Source organism: Mytilus californianus, unplaced genomic scaffold (genome assembly GCF_021869535.1).
Source record: "Mytilus californianus isolate M0D057914Y unplaced genomic scaffold, xbMytCali1.0.p SCAF_18, whole genome shotgun sequence".
In the NCBI taxonomy this organism is placed as follows: domain Eukaryota; kingdom Metazoa; phylum Mollusca; class Bivalvia; order Mytilida; family Mytilidae; genus Mytilus; species Mytilus californianus.
Genome location: NW_026262666.1, coordinates 6,351,238 through 6,366,787, shown reverse-complemented (window position 1 = coordinate 6,366,787; position 15,550 = coordinate 6,351,238). Strand labels below are relative to the sequence as shown.

Here is a 15,550-nt window from a genome sequence, read left to right as displayed (position 1 = left end):
AGCTTTGCAGCAACATATTGACTTTGCCATTTATTAGTCCCCTACCGACGAAGTCGAAGGGGACTTTAGGTTTGCACTCCGTCCGTCTGTCTGTCTGTCTTTCTGTCTGTCTGTCTGTCTGTCTGTCCGTCTGTCTGTCCTTCTGTCAGTCCGGCACATCAGTTTTCCACACTTTTTTTCTTCATGCTTGAAGACATTGATTTGATATTTGGTATATTGTTTTATCATGTCAAGTTACAGATCAAGTGCTAATTTTGTTGAGGTCTGATAATTTTGTGCAGAGTTATGGTCCTAGGACTTGGAAAATTCACTCAAATATTCAGTTTTCCGCACTTTTTTTCGTCATTCTTGAAGATATTGATTTAATAATTGGTACATTGTTTTATCATGACAAGTTACAGATCAAGTTCGAATTTTGTTCCGGTTTGATGATTTTGTGCAGAGTTATGGTCCTTGGACTTAGAAAATTCACTTAAATTATCAGTTTTCCGCACTTTTTTTCATCATGCTTGAAGATATTGACTTGATATTTGTTATATAGTTTACACCATGACAATTTATAGATCAAGTTGGCATTTTGTTCCAGTACAATTAATTTTTAACCGGTAGGGGACTATGTATTGCCATGCAATACTCTCAGAATGCTTGTTAAATGTAAGCTTTACCCAGTTTTTTTAATTTCAATTTTAATTCTGTAATCACTTGGAAAGGTAATCCACAAAAATTCTAAATTAAGAATGAGGAACATCTTATCTTTTAGGACGGTTCAAAGAATGAAAGAGAAATTGATAACTCAGATGACGCAGCATTAGCCAATCAAAAGAGAATGAATGCTGACCCCTTAGAGGTCATGCTAATGAACATGGGATACCGGATCACTGGAGTGTTTGATGTAGATGAAGAAGAAGAACAGAGGGGCGACCAAGGGGTTAATTGCCGACCCAGTTGAGTTGCCTTGATTTATAGATTAATAATTTAAGATAGTTTATTAAGTTTAAAACTTGTTTTTGTATATGAATTGTTATTGTGATGTTGTTAAACCAGATTATGATACATAATTATTTAAATGGCTGTATAACAGTATTCTGTCCTCCTGTAAAATGTCCTCATTGCTTGATCGATATTTGTTATCTCCCCTTGCTTATTTTATTGTACAACAAGTCTGTATCATACATATGTTTTGAATTAAAACTGAAAAGATCATTGATCCATGCTTTCCTTTGACTTGAATAGACAGAAGAAAAAAAACAACAGGTATTGTTTGTTTTTTTTATGGATTTTGTAATTTTGATTATAGATTCCAAAAATGCAGGATGTGTGCAGGAAATAAACGATTTTTTTTTTTAATCTTCCTTACAAACAAATTTGTGAAAAAATTGTATCTTCATGTACTAGTTGTATTCTAAAAATATACTTTTTTATATAAATTCTAAATGATTCACAATTAAATTTGTTCAAAATCTCTCTGTCTTGTGCTTCGAAGTATGACAATAAATATGTTTATTAATTGCCTTTTAAGTACTGTAAATTCAGAACTTATTGCTTGTATTCATAATTGCAATAATTTTTATTTATCAATGGACAAGAATGGGAATGCTACATCAAAGTTTAAAATGAGAAGTTGGATTAATGCAATAGGAATTCTGTTACATTTTTAAAAATCCGAAAATGATATCAAATATTAATGTAGAATGTACATTAATTATTTTAATTTATAATGAAGTCATATTGTTTTTTGAATTAATTTCAGTTCTTAGTTTTTAAGAAATTTTTTTCATCAGTTGAAATTTTTTAAAGATAAAAACAAGGAGAATTTTCATTATTAAAGATAAATTGTAAATAGGTAAATTTATGCAAATATTTTAGCAATTATTCCACGTCTCTTGAAGTGATAGATAGTATTTTGGAACAATGAACACATTTTTGTCGAGCCTGCGACTTTTGTCGCAGAAAGCTCGACATAGGGATAGTGATCCGGCGGCGGCGGCGGTGTTAGCTCACTTCTTAAAAGCTTTATATTTTAGAGGATGGAAGACCTGGATGCTTCATACTTTGTATATGGATGCCTCATGTTACGAAGTTTCCGTCAGTCACATGTCCAATGTCCTTGACCTCATTTTCATGGTTCAGTGACTACTTGAAAAAAAAGTTAAGATTTTTTGTAATGTTAAATTCTCTCTTATTATAAGTAATAGGATAACTATATTTGGTATGTGCGTACCTTGCAAGGTCCTCATGCCCGTCAGTCAGTTTTCACTTGACCTTGACTTCATTTCATGGATCAGTGAACAAGGTTAAGTTTTGGTGGTCAAGTCCATATCTCAGATACTATAAGCAATAGGTCTAGTATATTCGGTGTATGGAAGGACTGTAAGGTGTACATGTCCAACTGGCAGGTGTCATCTGACCTTGACCTCATTTTCATGGTTCAGTGGTTATAGTTAAGTTTTTGAGATTTGATCTTTTTTTCTAATACTATATGCAATAGGTCTACAATATTTGGTGTATGGAATGATTGTAAGGTGTACATGTCTAGCTGGCAGGTGTCATCTGACCTTGACCTCATTTTCATGGTTCAGTGGTCAAAGTTAAGTTTTTGAGTTTTGGTCATTTTTTCTAATACTGCATGCAATAGGTCTACTATATTTGGTGTATGGAATGATTGTAAGGTGTACATGTCTAGCTGGCAGGCGTCATCTGACCTTGACCTCATTTTCATGGTTCAGTGGTCAAAGTTAAGTTTTTGAGATTTGATCTTTTTTTCTAATACTATATGCAATAGGTCAACTACATTTGGTGTATGGAAATATTTTATGATCTATATGTCAGTCACGCAGGTTTTATTTGACCTTGACCTCATTTTCAAGGTTCATTGCTCAGTGTTTTGGTCTGTTTTTCTTAAACTATAAGCAATAGGTCAACCATATTTGTTGTATGGAAGAATTGTTAGCTGTACATGCCTGCCTAGCATGGTTCATCTGACCTTGACCTCATTTTCATGGTTCATTGGTCAATGTTTAGTTTACTTGGGTTAATGTTAAGTTTATGTGACAGTTGTAATAAAGCTTTATATTTAGGACTATCAGCACAATATCAATGATTAGTAAAGAAGGCGAGACATTTCAGCGTGTGCACTCTTGTTTTTTTTTATTATAATTTTTTTTTACAAGGAATTGAAGAAATCATTGAAAAAAAATTAAATCTTTTCAAAGTAGGTTTATTTTTATCACCTATTGGCTATTTTATTTGGACCATAACATTTTGGGCATGGCATTGTAATGCATTGCATGTACCACTCATTTTATTATTCAATACTTTGCAGTAACTTTTGTTCTAGTAACAATAAAAGCTGAAATTTTATCAAAATAATATTTGCCTCTGATGAAGTGTTTTGAACGAAAATTGCAATTTTAGTTCTGACTTTTTGAAACAAATTATAGTCACAAAGTGACAAAATAAAAAAAATAACTTATTCTAATAACTTTTCCTCTGTATATTCCTGTGTGTTATATATCAAGTATTTATTAAAGCGTATATTGTTTTCAATATATGCTTGTTACATCTGGTAATCCGTTTATTTGGCAATCGCCAATGGCAGTCAGCAGGGTTTAAGAACATCCGTTGTTCGACCTGCTAGTCAAATGCGTTTTGTTAAAATATACTTTTTCACTTTTTTGGTCTTTTGGAAAATGTTTTTGTGCTGTATTTAGACCCCTCTACCAAAAAATTTGTTTTGCATGCACATGTATAAAAATTGCGGTTTTTATCCAACGCAATCATAGGTTTGAACGTTGTTTTCGATTTAGACTTGTATATATATATATAAGGGTACTTATAATGATTGACAATATTATAAAAAAAAGATTAAACATATTTAATAGATGCAAATATTTCCTATTTTCAATACTTCAATAAACCTCTGCATAATGTACTTGATTAATTGTGAATAGTATTAGGTCTGTGATTATGTTTTATTCAGTTATTTTATTTTGTACAAGAAAGGTACAATTTCCACATATTGTTTTAATTGCCATGCTTGCAGATTATTTGTAATAAAAAGCTTTAATTAAAAGCTAAAAATAAAGAAATTATCATGTTTAGTTGTTTTCATGTTAATCAATTGATTTATATACTGTATTGATTTTTGATATCATTTCCAATGATTTGTCTATCCACCATAGACAAAAAAATAAGCCTTAGGATATTTATAACAACTACAGTAATTAACTATACAGCATCCAACAATGAGCAAAGCCGATATCATTAAGTTATAGTTATTAGAGGGTATCAAATTGTCAATGAATGCAAATAAGAAGCCAATGGTCCAATTTAACAGTTTGAATATGTTATTTATTTGAAGATAATGATTTGTAATAGATTGGTGTTTAACGTTCAGTGGCAAATATTTCATGTGTATCAGGAAGACATGTTTATTAAATATGCAGTGTTATTTCCTTTTATTACTGCTTTAGCCGGAGGATTTTCTCAGCTCAGCAATAATTAAATTTACATCTGAATACTAACAAGATATAAAAAAAAATTGATAAATTTAGAAATTATAAAGAAAAATAAGGCTCTAATTTTTTACTGCAAATTTGGCCTTCAGTAGATTTGGGTATTCCCTTTTCATATAGCTGCTTATGTTCATATGAAAGCATTTAAGGATGTTCGCTACTCTGTTTCAAAATAACAAACTTTTTAAAAGACTGTTATACATTCATAGTATATAAATGAAGGAACTAAAAAAGCAGAAAAAAATGAAAGGTCCGTGTGCTTGTTTTCGAGATATAAACCGTTGAAAATTTGGTGGGAAATCATTCTCTCTAGAACATATAACATTGGCACATTTTTTCTTTCAAAAACTATGAAAAAATAAGGATTTCATAAGATTTTCAAATAATGTTTTTTAAACTGTATGTTACAAAATATCGAAAAGAAAAGTAGGGGTTAGTTGGCAAAATAGTTATTAGCACTACATGGATTAAACCAGAGGATTCAGTATATCTGACAAAATTAAAAAAAACAAGAAGAGATAACATACTTAATCATTCTTGGCTTGGAAGTTATTGGGTTCGAGCATCCTGCTAACATTAAACACATATGTTTGGGATGCAATATATTTAAGTTTTATGGAATTATTATCTTTGTTTTTATGTGTATTTCTGTGATCTTTTAAGTCTTTTTAAGATGTTAAGTTAGTTTTCAGGTATTTTTATAGTTTTGAATTCAGTACTGTTTGAGATTTGGCTTGCATTTAATCCAGTACAGTTAGGTAGCTTTTCGAACAATTCAGTAAATTATTGTGTTGTAACAACTATTGAACACTAACTGAGCAGATCTTAATTGACTGCAAGGTTATTGTCTGAACAGTATTGAATTTACCGCTGTAGACTGAAATACTGAACATGTCTTAATGTATTATTGTTCAGTCTTTTGAGAGTTGTTCAGATCAAGATGGCCATTTCAGATCATAGTTGGTTTACTGGTGTGCAATGTATTTCTTCCAATGATTATACTGCAAGTTATTAGTCCCCTACCGACAAATTCGAAGGGAACCATAGGTTTACACTCTGTCTCTCTGTCTCTCTGTCTGTCCTTCTGTAGTCTAGCAAATCAGTTTTCCACACGTTTTTTCTTCATGCTTGAAGACATTGATTTGATATTTGGTGTATAGTTTTATCAGGAGAAGTTACAGATCAAGCTGGAATTTTGTTCTGGTCTGATGATTTTGTTTTAATTTATGGTCCTTGGTCTTCGAAGATTCAAGCAAGTGATCAGTTTTCCACACTTTTTGTTATCATGTTTGAAGATAATGATTTGATATTTCTTATATAGTTTACACCATGACAAGCTATAGATCAAGTTAGTATTTTGTTCCAGTACAATTGGTTTTTAACCGGTAGTTGACTATGTATTGCCATGCAATACTCTCAGAATGCTTGTTTTGTTAACTGTTGGTTATTTCACCCATCAAATTAAAAGAGGCGGGTTGCAATCTTTGATTGCCTATCATTACCAACTTTTTCCACCTCAGAAGTAAGTTTTAGTAGTTGATATATTAAAAACAAAGACAGATAGATATGTTTTGATTTTTGTGTTATTGTGTTGTTGTCTCATAACTTGTACACCTCATCTCTTTTATTCCTAGACAGTAAATCAAATACAATTTGCACTCTAATTTTATTTTAAACTATGGTTACAATATGAATAACACGCTTTTTGATTATATTAAAAACACTAAAAAATAAACCAAAAAATACCAAGACTGTTATCAAAAACCGTAAATTGGGGGAAAAAATCAAGTATTTAAATAATTATAAATAATGCATATGCTCTGATTTTTCGAATCTATACTACTAAATCTAAAGACCATTTTTTAAACGTATAACCGAAGAAAGCTACAAGTCAAGCTTATATAAGGGTATATATACTTGATAGGGTATACTGAAAATTTTACCCTTTTACATCGATTACTGTTTGAAACAATAAGCAATTAAACAAATTAATAAGTTTTGGAACTATCCGATGCGATTTCCTTTTAGTCATGTCATTATATTTCCGGTCTAATGTAAGCAGTAGCTTTCTTGGGTTATACGTTTATTAGGTGAACAAAAAACTGTCTTTAGATTTAGTAGTATAGATGTTAAAGAACAAGTAGTATATATATATCATAATTCATAATGAATCAAAGTACTTGCCTCATTATACAATAATCATGCTGTACCGAACTTAAAACAAACTACTCCCGGCCCCAGTATTTATACACTGTACATGTACTCTCTATACTACTAAATCTAAAGACCGTTTTTTGTTCACCTAATAAACAGGTATACTGAAAATTTTACCATACTTATTTAAAAAACAAAAAGGGTTCATACACTCCTTCATAAAATATTGAATATAAAATACGGCGATATATCCATCTATACTACTAAGATAACGAGGTCCAATTTGTTAGCCAGCATGACGTAAAAATGACAAATCAAAGAATTCAACTTTATATATAACTTATATAGGACAATGGTGTTGATTAAAAATTACACCATTCCAAGCCCTTTTGTTTTCCAATAATCAACAAGTTCCGGGTAAACGGGTTCAAACAGAAAGATTTTGAAAGCAGAGAAAACTGTGCACCTTATAATCAGCATAACTTTATCAGATGACAATACGAATACTAAAAATAAGGCGTAGGTACTTTAATTCAGTCCCGGTCCCGCAATATCGCGGGTGTGTTCTAGTAATATTAAAAATACAATAAGAAAAGCGCTCCAGACACACACAACATTTATAGTGTTAAATTGCTGACTATAACGAGTGATTTATGAAATAGGATGGCACAATATCATTAAATGGTTCATTTTGTATTAAATTGTGATTAAGGAGAATATCAGACTACAAAATATATTGTTAGGATATGACTAAGTTAAGCTCATACAAATAGTAGCTAAACATCATGAAATAGGCGTACAAAGGTACAACATGTTAAATTCTGTGATAGGTTCAAAAAGTGTTTCACCTACTTTGGATTTTACAGGCTACAAACTTTTACAAATTGGCAAATAGCTGGTCGCCACATTCCACACCATTGAAAAGACAGGAAAGGGTATAATTAACTAATACTTCTAACATAGTTTTCTGATTATGAGAAGATTCTTGTAAATTTTCTATCTGTATCAACATAGCAACAAAAATGAAAAAACGGCATTCTCAAACAATGCATTAATGTAAATGATGACATTTCTTTTGATATTAAAAAATTGTATATTTGAAAGCAAACCAAAATCACTAGTCAAGTAAAAACAGACAACACGATAGCCAAGCAGAAAAACAACAAATAGACAAACACTATAGTTAAACAAAACACAAGTAAAAAAAATATTTCCATATCCAACTGATCTCTTATTGTCCATAATGTTTTGTTGGATCTATAGCTGACATTTGATCAAAACGTCTTTGTGATCATGCTGTTTTTCTGTCTCATTTCACTGAAAAAAGAGTAACATATCAAAAATACCGAACTCCGAGGAAAATTTAAAACGGAAAGTCCCTTATCAAGTGGCAAAATCAAAAGCTCAAACACATAAAACGAATGGAAAACATTCGTCATATTCCTGACTTGGTACAAGTGATAATAAAGTCAATAACAAATTTCAAAGATATGAAAAAATAAACGAAATAGATAATTCTTTTCACGAAAACTTCTACTGATGCCATTTATCATGCATATGTAGTGAGAAGGCTGAATGTGGTAAGTTTTAATGAAAAACAAAAGGCAAACATATGTGTTTTCAAAGCAGCCATCGTGACTGATTTATATTTTAGTGCTTCAACTCTATGGATATCAGGTTTTGGATTAAAAAAAGTGTATATCATCAAGTTATGGGAAATTAATAAAGATGTCTTTTATGAAAAATTCTAAACAAAACAATTCAGCAAAATAAATCAGCATTTTGAAGGTTTAAGAGAAAGAAAATTACCTGATTCAAAGTTATGGTTTCGTTGTTATTATCAAAGTCTGCATGGGAGGCTGTCCTTCAGTGCTCTGACCAGCAAATTCCTGAAATATATAAGTTGTAAAGAAGATAAAATTTAACATGTTTGACGATATTTCTTGGGTTGATACTCCATTGGGTTCTTATTTAAAGAAAAAAAAGCTATACTACATATGTTCTAGTCGCGGACCACTAGTAGTCTTGTAGTTGTATTCACATAAAGCGAAATTCGTACAAAACATTACTAAAACAAGAACTGATATGTTCATTAATTTCATGTTCGTATATGTTGATGTTGTGTCATGTCGGTCACTAGCAAAAATTTTATAGCTAACTATACGGTATTGGTTTTACTAATTGTTGAAGTCTTACGGGGTAATCAATATTTACTGACATCCGCATCATTTAGTTTCTGGTGAAGAGATGTTTCATTTGCAATTGTGTCACAACTCTTTATTTTTTATGTCATTTCTTGGTCTTTTCCATTTTCAAAGTCCAAATTTATGGTACAGGTATTCTATCTACTCCTGTTTGTAGATCGATGAATGTGATGAATAGTACTCTCTACTCCTCGGCATTGTAATACCTTTACCATTAATTTTGCCATTGCAACCATAGGGTTTCGTAGTTCCCAGTTCTCGAATCCAATAGTCTTCCTTTTTAACTAGTATTTTAAAAGCTATACAAGTGTGATAACAGATGCTCAATTTACGATCAATTTAACTAGAAAATCATACTTCATCAGGAGATACGTATTCTGAATTGTAAATCAACTTGATTACGGATTACAGTTGAACTTTTTCGGATTGGTATACGTCGGTAAAACGAAAAAAAGCTTACAAAACAATACGCGGCTATATATCAGACATGAACAATAATGTAAATGGCATTGTTTATCAACATTGTTATTAGTTATATCATACAATCCTTTCATATCGAGTTCACACATCATCGAAAAAATATACTACAGAACTACTATCCCTCATCTTACAAAAACTCTCCGTAAAAGCTGTAGTACATGCTGGCTCCTTTCCTTAAACATCTTTACAAATTATGGAACAGATATTTTCATATGCAAACACCCGAAACTATAATTAAAAAAAATATTTTTCAGTAAAAATCAAAGTCATAGAACGACCCATTAAAGATTACTGACATGTATAGCCAACAGGAAAAACAGCCTAGTAATTACCAATATGGTAGAAAGAATAACCTTATTTAGGTGTTTGTAATGATTTTGAAATAAAACATGTCCCTAACATAAATCCAGATATATCTGTTTGAAAGATATCATTGATAAGGTAATCAAATTTTAGAGGAAATTAACAAATCCTTCTAATACAAAAAAGAGATAGCTCTTTTTCATATTTGTTATACAGTCTGAAAATAATAGACTGTGTGTATGACTATTTTACGGACGCCATCACGAGTTGGTTGACCGTTATGGAATAACCGTTTCACAAATGATATCGGATATGTTCCTAATGTCGTACAATACCCTTCCCTTTTCACGAATGTGACTTACCGAATTAGACTATTTACCGGATTTGTAATAACATAAGCAACACGACGGGTGCCACATGTGGAGCAGGATCTGCTTACCCTTCCGAGCACCTGAGATCACCCCCAGTTTTTGGTGGGGTTCGTGTTGCTTAGTCTTTAGTTTTCTATGTTGTGTCATCTGTACTATTATTTGTCTGTTTGTCTTTTTATTTTTGGCCATGGCATTGTCAGTTTGTTTTCGATCTATGAGTTTGACTGTCCCTCTGGTATCTTTCGTCCCTCTTTCTTAAACATATTTTAAGTATAACTTTTCAAATTTACCCTAAAACAAAATAGACAAAAACACCACCTGTGACAAAGTTGCTTCTTAGAACTGCAAATTCTTTGTAAAGAAAATAACATTACATATGTCTCATGTGTGTATATGGTTGTATATTAAACATAATCACCTTTGGTTTATAAGAACCATACATTAACGGAAATGCGTTGTGCGTATCACAGAAAGTAAAGTGCTCTTTTACTTTGAATAGCAAACAATTAAGTATACATTCCTACTACTAAACCACAAATCAGGTAATGTCTTATTTTCTATAGAACTATTTACGTTTTTTCGTTCCTTTCGAAGGCTGGTTGGCTTCTTCCATTTTTTCCAGTCTCTTTATAGTGTTCTTGATCGCCTGAAGATACAGTTCCACAGATTTCTTTATTTCCTCAGATTTCTTCATTTCCTCGGATTTCTCCATTTCCTCAAATTTCTTCGTTTCCTTAGATTTCTTCGCTTCATCAGATTTCCTTTTCCTTTTAATGTGAAATATCGAAAGTTCACACTACCGAGAAAAAAAAATAAAAAGACAAAAAAGGCGAACACAAAAAGCCAATTTAAACGAAATGAATAAAGTAAACAATAACAAAAATCATAGTGAGTTTATCGTTTATCTGAGTATCGAATTAATAACATGAATGTATGTAAGGACGTCCCAAACGGGAAAGTGAAATATGTTCTATCGTCATAATTCATTAATACGAGAGGTCCGATACTTACGATTAGTTTTGTTAAAAGTAAAATCACAATGTATAACGTACATGCATATCGCTGCTGGAAATACCTTTTTAAGACATGACCACCATATACATGTATGTTATGATTTTAGATTTCACTCTGAAAAGCCGATAAGTCAGCTTAACTCATATATTGTATATTACATTTTATCTTCAATAGTCACCAGTCTGCTTATTCGAATCCTCTTCATATGAAAATACATTACATCATATTATTCATTTTATTATTGTATTGCATTTATCTCCATTTGAATTTTTGAGGTAAAGACTCTTTCAAATACAATGATACATTGTGTGTCAGGTAGACTTTTGTGATGTATCTGCAAAAGAGGGGCGAACGATACCAAAGGGACATTTAAACTCATAAGACAAAAATAAACTGACAACGCCATGGCAAAGATGGAAAAAAAGCCCCGCCAAAAACGGGGGGGGGGGGGGGGGACGATCTCGGGTAGCGGTAAATTCGGAGAAATACTATTTTATTAGTTAGAAAAAATGGAAGAGGCAGAAAAGGAATTACTTAATTAAAAAAGTTGAGAAGGTACTTAGATGACTATAAAATAAACTCATCATAGATATCAGAATTGAAATTTTCTATCTGCGCCAGACGCGCGTTTCGTCTTCAAAAGACTCATCAGACAGTGACGCTCAATTTAAAAAAGTTAAAAAGGCCAAATAAAGTACGAAGTTGAAGAGCATTGAGGATCAAAATTTCCGAAAAGGTTTGCCAAATACAGCTAAGGTAACTATAAGTAGAAGAAAGACAGTCAACTCCATGGTAAAAAGAAAATAGACTAACAACATTTCACAAAACACTGCACAGAAAACTATAGATTGAGCAACATGAGTCTCACTAGAATAAAAACTCTGATCGTGTCAGTAGTTCCTGCACATTTAATGACATATTCCAATCAACAACTTTTTTTAAATTGCAATTGGAGACTTAATGCTCTTCAATGCTTATCAGAAGGAAACATGGCTGTCTAAATGAAGGGTATAAATAAAAAATCCCCATAGTAAACAAAAGATAGTTTGCATGTGTAAGGGTTTACTCCCTTTAAGTATATATTACTAGTATCTATATGATTTGTAACATACATATTCAATGTATATGTTGTTTTTGTACCACTAGTTCTGAATTATGTTTAATATGATTTGAACAGATTTTTCATATATATGTAGGACTTGGAGGTGCGATATGGGGATGCTGAAGTGCGATGGTCACGCTGAAGTGCGATGATCTAAGTCGAAGTTCGATGGTCCTTTTGCTGATGTGCGATGGTCTATATTACAGTTGATGTCGAGTTGAAAATATACAGATGTTGAATTATCATGAAAAGTAGATTTTGTTTAAGGTTAGTATATAAATTTGCCCTTAGTTACAGTTTCATACTAAATGAACTCTTGTTTGTAGTATTTGTATTTTTATCCATCTGATGAGTTAAGCCTCTTTCAACTGATTTTTATTGTTCGTTATTATGTTGTACTGTTACACCACTGTCCTAGGTTAGGGGAGGGTTGGGATCCCTCTAACATGTTTAACCCCGCCACATTCTGTATGTATGTGTATGTCCCAAGTCAGGAGCCTGTAATTCAGTGGTTGTCGTTTGTTTATGCGTTACATATTTGTTTTTCGTTCATTTTTTGTACATAAAATAAGTTTTCTCGTTTGAATTGTTTTACATTGTCATTTCGGGGCCTTTTATAGCTTACTGTGCGGTATGGGCTTTGCTCATTGTTGAAGGCCGTACGGTGACCTATAGTTGTTAATTTCTGTGTTATTTGGTCTCTTGTGGAGAGTTGTCTCATTGGCAATCATACCACATCTTCTTTTTTATAAATGAGAGATCGTTCTCTTTGATTTTTTTCATGTGAACCTAATTCTGTGTTTACAATTTAAGTTTACTTGGTTTTTCTCATGAGTTCCACATTTACCGTAATATTATGATACGGAGATTCTGGCTGCGTATCTGCATGTAATTAGAGAATGACACGCTCCATAAAAATATAAAAATACGTTCTGCATACAGAAAAATATCTGCTACAGAAGGTTTACTTTTTTCTCTCCACTAATTACTCCTTGTTTCCCGTAAAAGTTAAAAAGTTTATAAACCCCTTATTAAAAAAAAACATCCGAAAAAACCTGCTTCTAACAAACAAAGCGACCTCTAAATCGACATGCAAAGCATTGAAAGTATAGTGTATGTAGTTCTTTGCACTTCAGCGATACCACCATCGCACTTCAGAGATACCACCATCGCACTCCAGCCTTACCACCATCGCACTTCGGCGTAGCTATCAACAAGATCGCGTCACAATGACACCATCGGACTTCGGCGTGATCAAACACGCACTTAATCATCAAACCATCGAACATCAGCGTAAATATCGCGGTTCGGAGTACCATCGCAGTTCAGAGTCTTACAAAAAGAAACGATACCCAGATTTTATCAAAAATATTTATTTTATTTTAACAATGTTATTTTAGTTTTGTATTTATTGAACAATAACATAAAATCATACAAACTTAACAAAGAAAACAGATAACAATTGATTTTGCTTATTGCACAGACTGTTTTAAAAATGTCGATGTCGGAACTAAGAGTTGAAGAGTTGATAACGCGCATGACCACATCTTGCGTTCATGACAGCACTCAATCTACAAAGCATTGACCCGATTGAGCATTGAACAAAGGTTTGTGGAATTTTATTCCACTATTCAAGCGACTCGTAGCTGATTGACTGACTCTGATGGCTGATGACGTCTGCGAACATTTGTCAAGTTCATCCTATAAATGATCACTGGGTGGTTGATCTAACGATAAAGCTGGTCATTGAAGAATGTCATTGTTATTCTTCCCAAGATATTGTTAATTTTATGAAAAGAAACACCAAATATAATATTCTAACTATTATTCTTTAGTTATGTTCATAACATAATACTTTTATAAGATAAAATTAATATTTTTTTTTATTAATAGACGAGAAAGACCCTGATAATACTGTAGATCCGCAAGCTGCTATGAGAAAGAAGTTCTTCCCAACATCTGACCAGGAGAGGTCATGGCGGAAGCAACGTTTGACCACGAGTCAAGGTTCTGTGGGCATTGCAATGCAACAATAGATGTAAAAGTGGACAACTATTTTGGAAGTTAAAATTGATTGAATTTATATAAGAAAGATGTGATTGCAGTTATTAACGTAGATACTGTCAAATCTGGTAATTTTCTTTATTTGGGTAAGTCTTGGTAATTTGTTGAGGTAACATCTGCTGAAGGACTTAGTGGATCATGATTGGAATTATTATTCAGTCTTGGAACTGTCAAAGGAATTGGGGTAATTGTGTAGCCAAGGAGAAAGAGAATATGAATGATTGTGCTTGAGATTATTGGAAGATATATTGACAATAAAATATAAATATAGATATATACATAATGATAATATAAGGGCTTGTTGGTGATCTACATCTTGTGAACTTCAGTCAAGAGCTGAAGAATTTATAGCTTACAGCAAAATTAAATACACCCCTAGCTCTTTCTTAATATTACAGAAAAAAAAAATAAGCACAAATACAAACAGAAATACTATTTATTAAATTTACAGTATATCATCTTAATTGTTGCAACAATGGTCAGTATATATAGCTGGATCTGACGACGGTTCTTTCTTTATATGGGAGAAGAATACTAAACATATTGTACGGTTATTAAAGGGAGACGACTCTATAGTAAATTGTCTACAGCCACAGCCAAGTCATTGCTTGTTATCCACCAGTGGAATAGACCCAGTGGTACGATTGTGGAGTCCTTTAGCAGATGTAAATATTCATTAGGGAATGATTTATTGATTAATTGGTTGGTGTTTAATGTCTAAAAGCAAATATTACATGTATATCCAGAACAATAACTTGTTAGATACATATCCATATTCCTTGCTTTGTACTGGAATACGAATACTCTATTAAATCTAAATAAAGAGGGTCCCGGTAAAGTGAGAAACGGAACAGAAACGAAACAGAGCGAAACGAAACGAAACAAAGCGAAACGAAACGAAACACGGCGAAACGAAACGAAACATGTAATTTGAGAAACGAAACACAACGAAACGGAACAAATTCTGTATTTTAAGGAACGGATTTTTTTTTTTCATTTTCGTCTATGAATGTGAGTGATGTCCTTTTCATATATTTTGTGAATTAAATAATTGCATGTAATGTTTTTGATGTTCCAAAAGGTTACTTCTCTCCAAAATTAATTACAACCCATCAAAGAATATTGAAGCGTGAGATCCGATGTTTTTTGGCTTTATCTCCGCCGACAATAATAGATCAAAGACATTCACTCGACTCATTTGGTAAGCCTCATTTAGTTACTACTACTAGTAAGGGTCGAGTCGTTTGTAATGACTGTCCTGTATACAACAACGTGAAAATCTGTTCACATGCCGTGGCTGGAGCTGTCTTTTTGGGCGTTTTAGCTAAGTATATTGCATGGCGA

At 32.3% G+C, this 15,550-nt stretch overlaps 1 protein-coding gene and 1 long non-coding RNA gene across 5 annotated transcripts in view; one reads left to right on the top strand and one right to left on the bottom strand.

Annotated features, from left to right (window-relative positions):
- Positions 1-15,550, top strand: part of LOC127726626 (WD and tetratricopeptide repeats protein 1-like) — a 40,532-nt gene that overhangs the window by 20,745 nt on the left and 4,237 nt on the right. Inside the window, exons 14-15 of one of the 3 annotated variants that reach the window (XR_007993618.1) lie at positions 761-2,396; positions 2,691-4,098. The exons of 1 other annotated variant lie outside the window; for it this stretch is intronic. Coding sequence is in view for 1 of the 2 variants with exons in the window: in XM_052234045.1 (XP_052090005.1) it covers positions 761-847 (87 nt within the window). In the remaining variant the exon portion in view is untranslated. Of the gene's footprint in view, positions 1-760; positions 2,397-2,690; positions 4,099-15,550 lie in introns of those variants that run through there. One more of the 3 variants, XM_052234045.1, reaches the window with a different exon arrangement.
- On the bottom strand, positions 6,167-10,795 carry LOC127726627 (uncharacterized). 2 transcript variants are annotated; one of them, XR_007993621.1, is made up of 3 exons: positions 10,600-10,795; positions 8,478-9,580; positions 6,167-7,985 (listed from the first exon to the last, which is right to left on the bottom strand). It is a non-coding gene; the product is annotated as an uncharacterized LOC127726627 (long non-coding RNA). The 2 variants fall into 2 exon arrangements; XR_007993620.1 differs by having other exon boundaries at positions 8,478-8,557.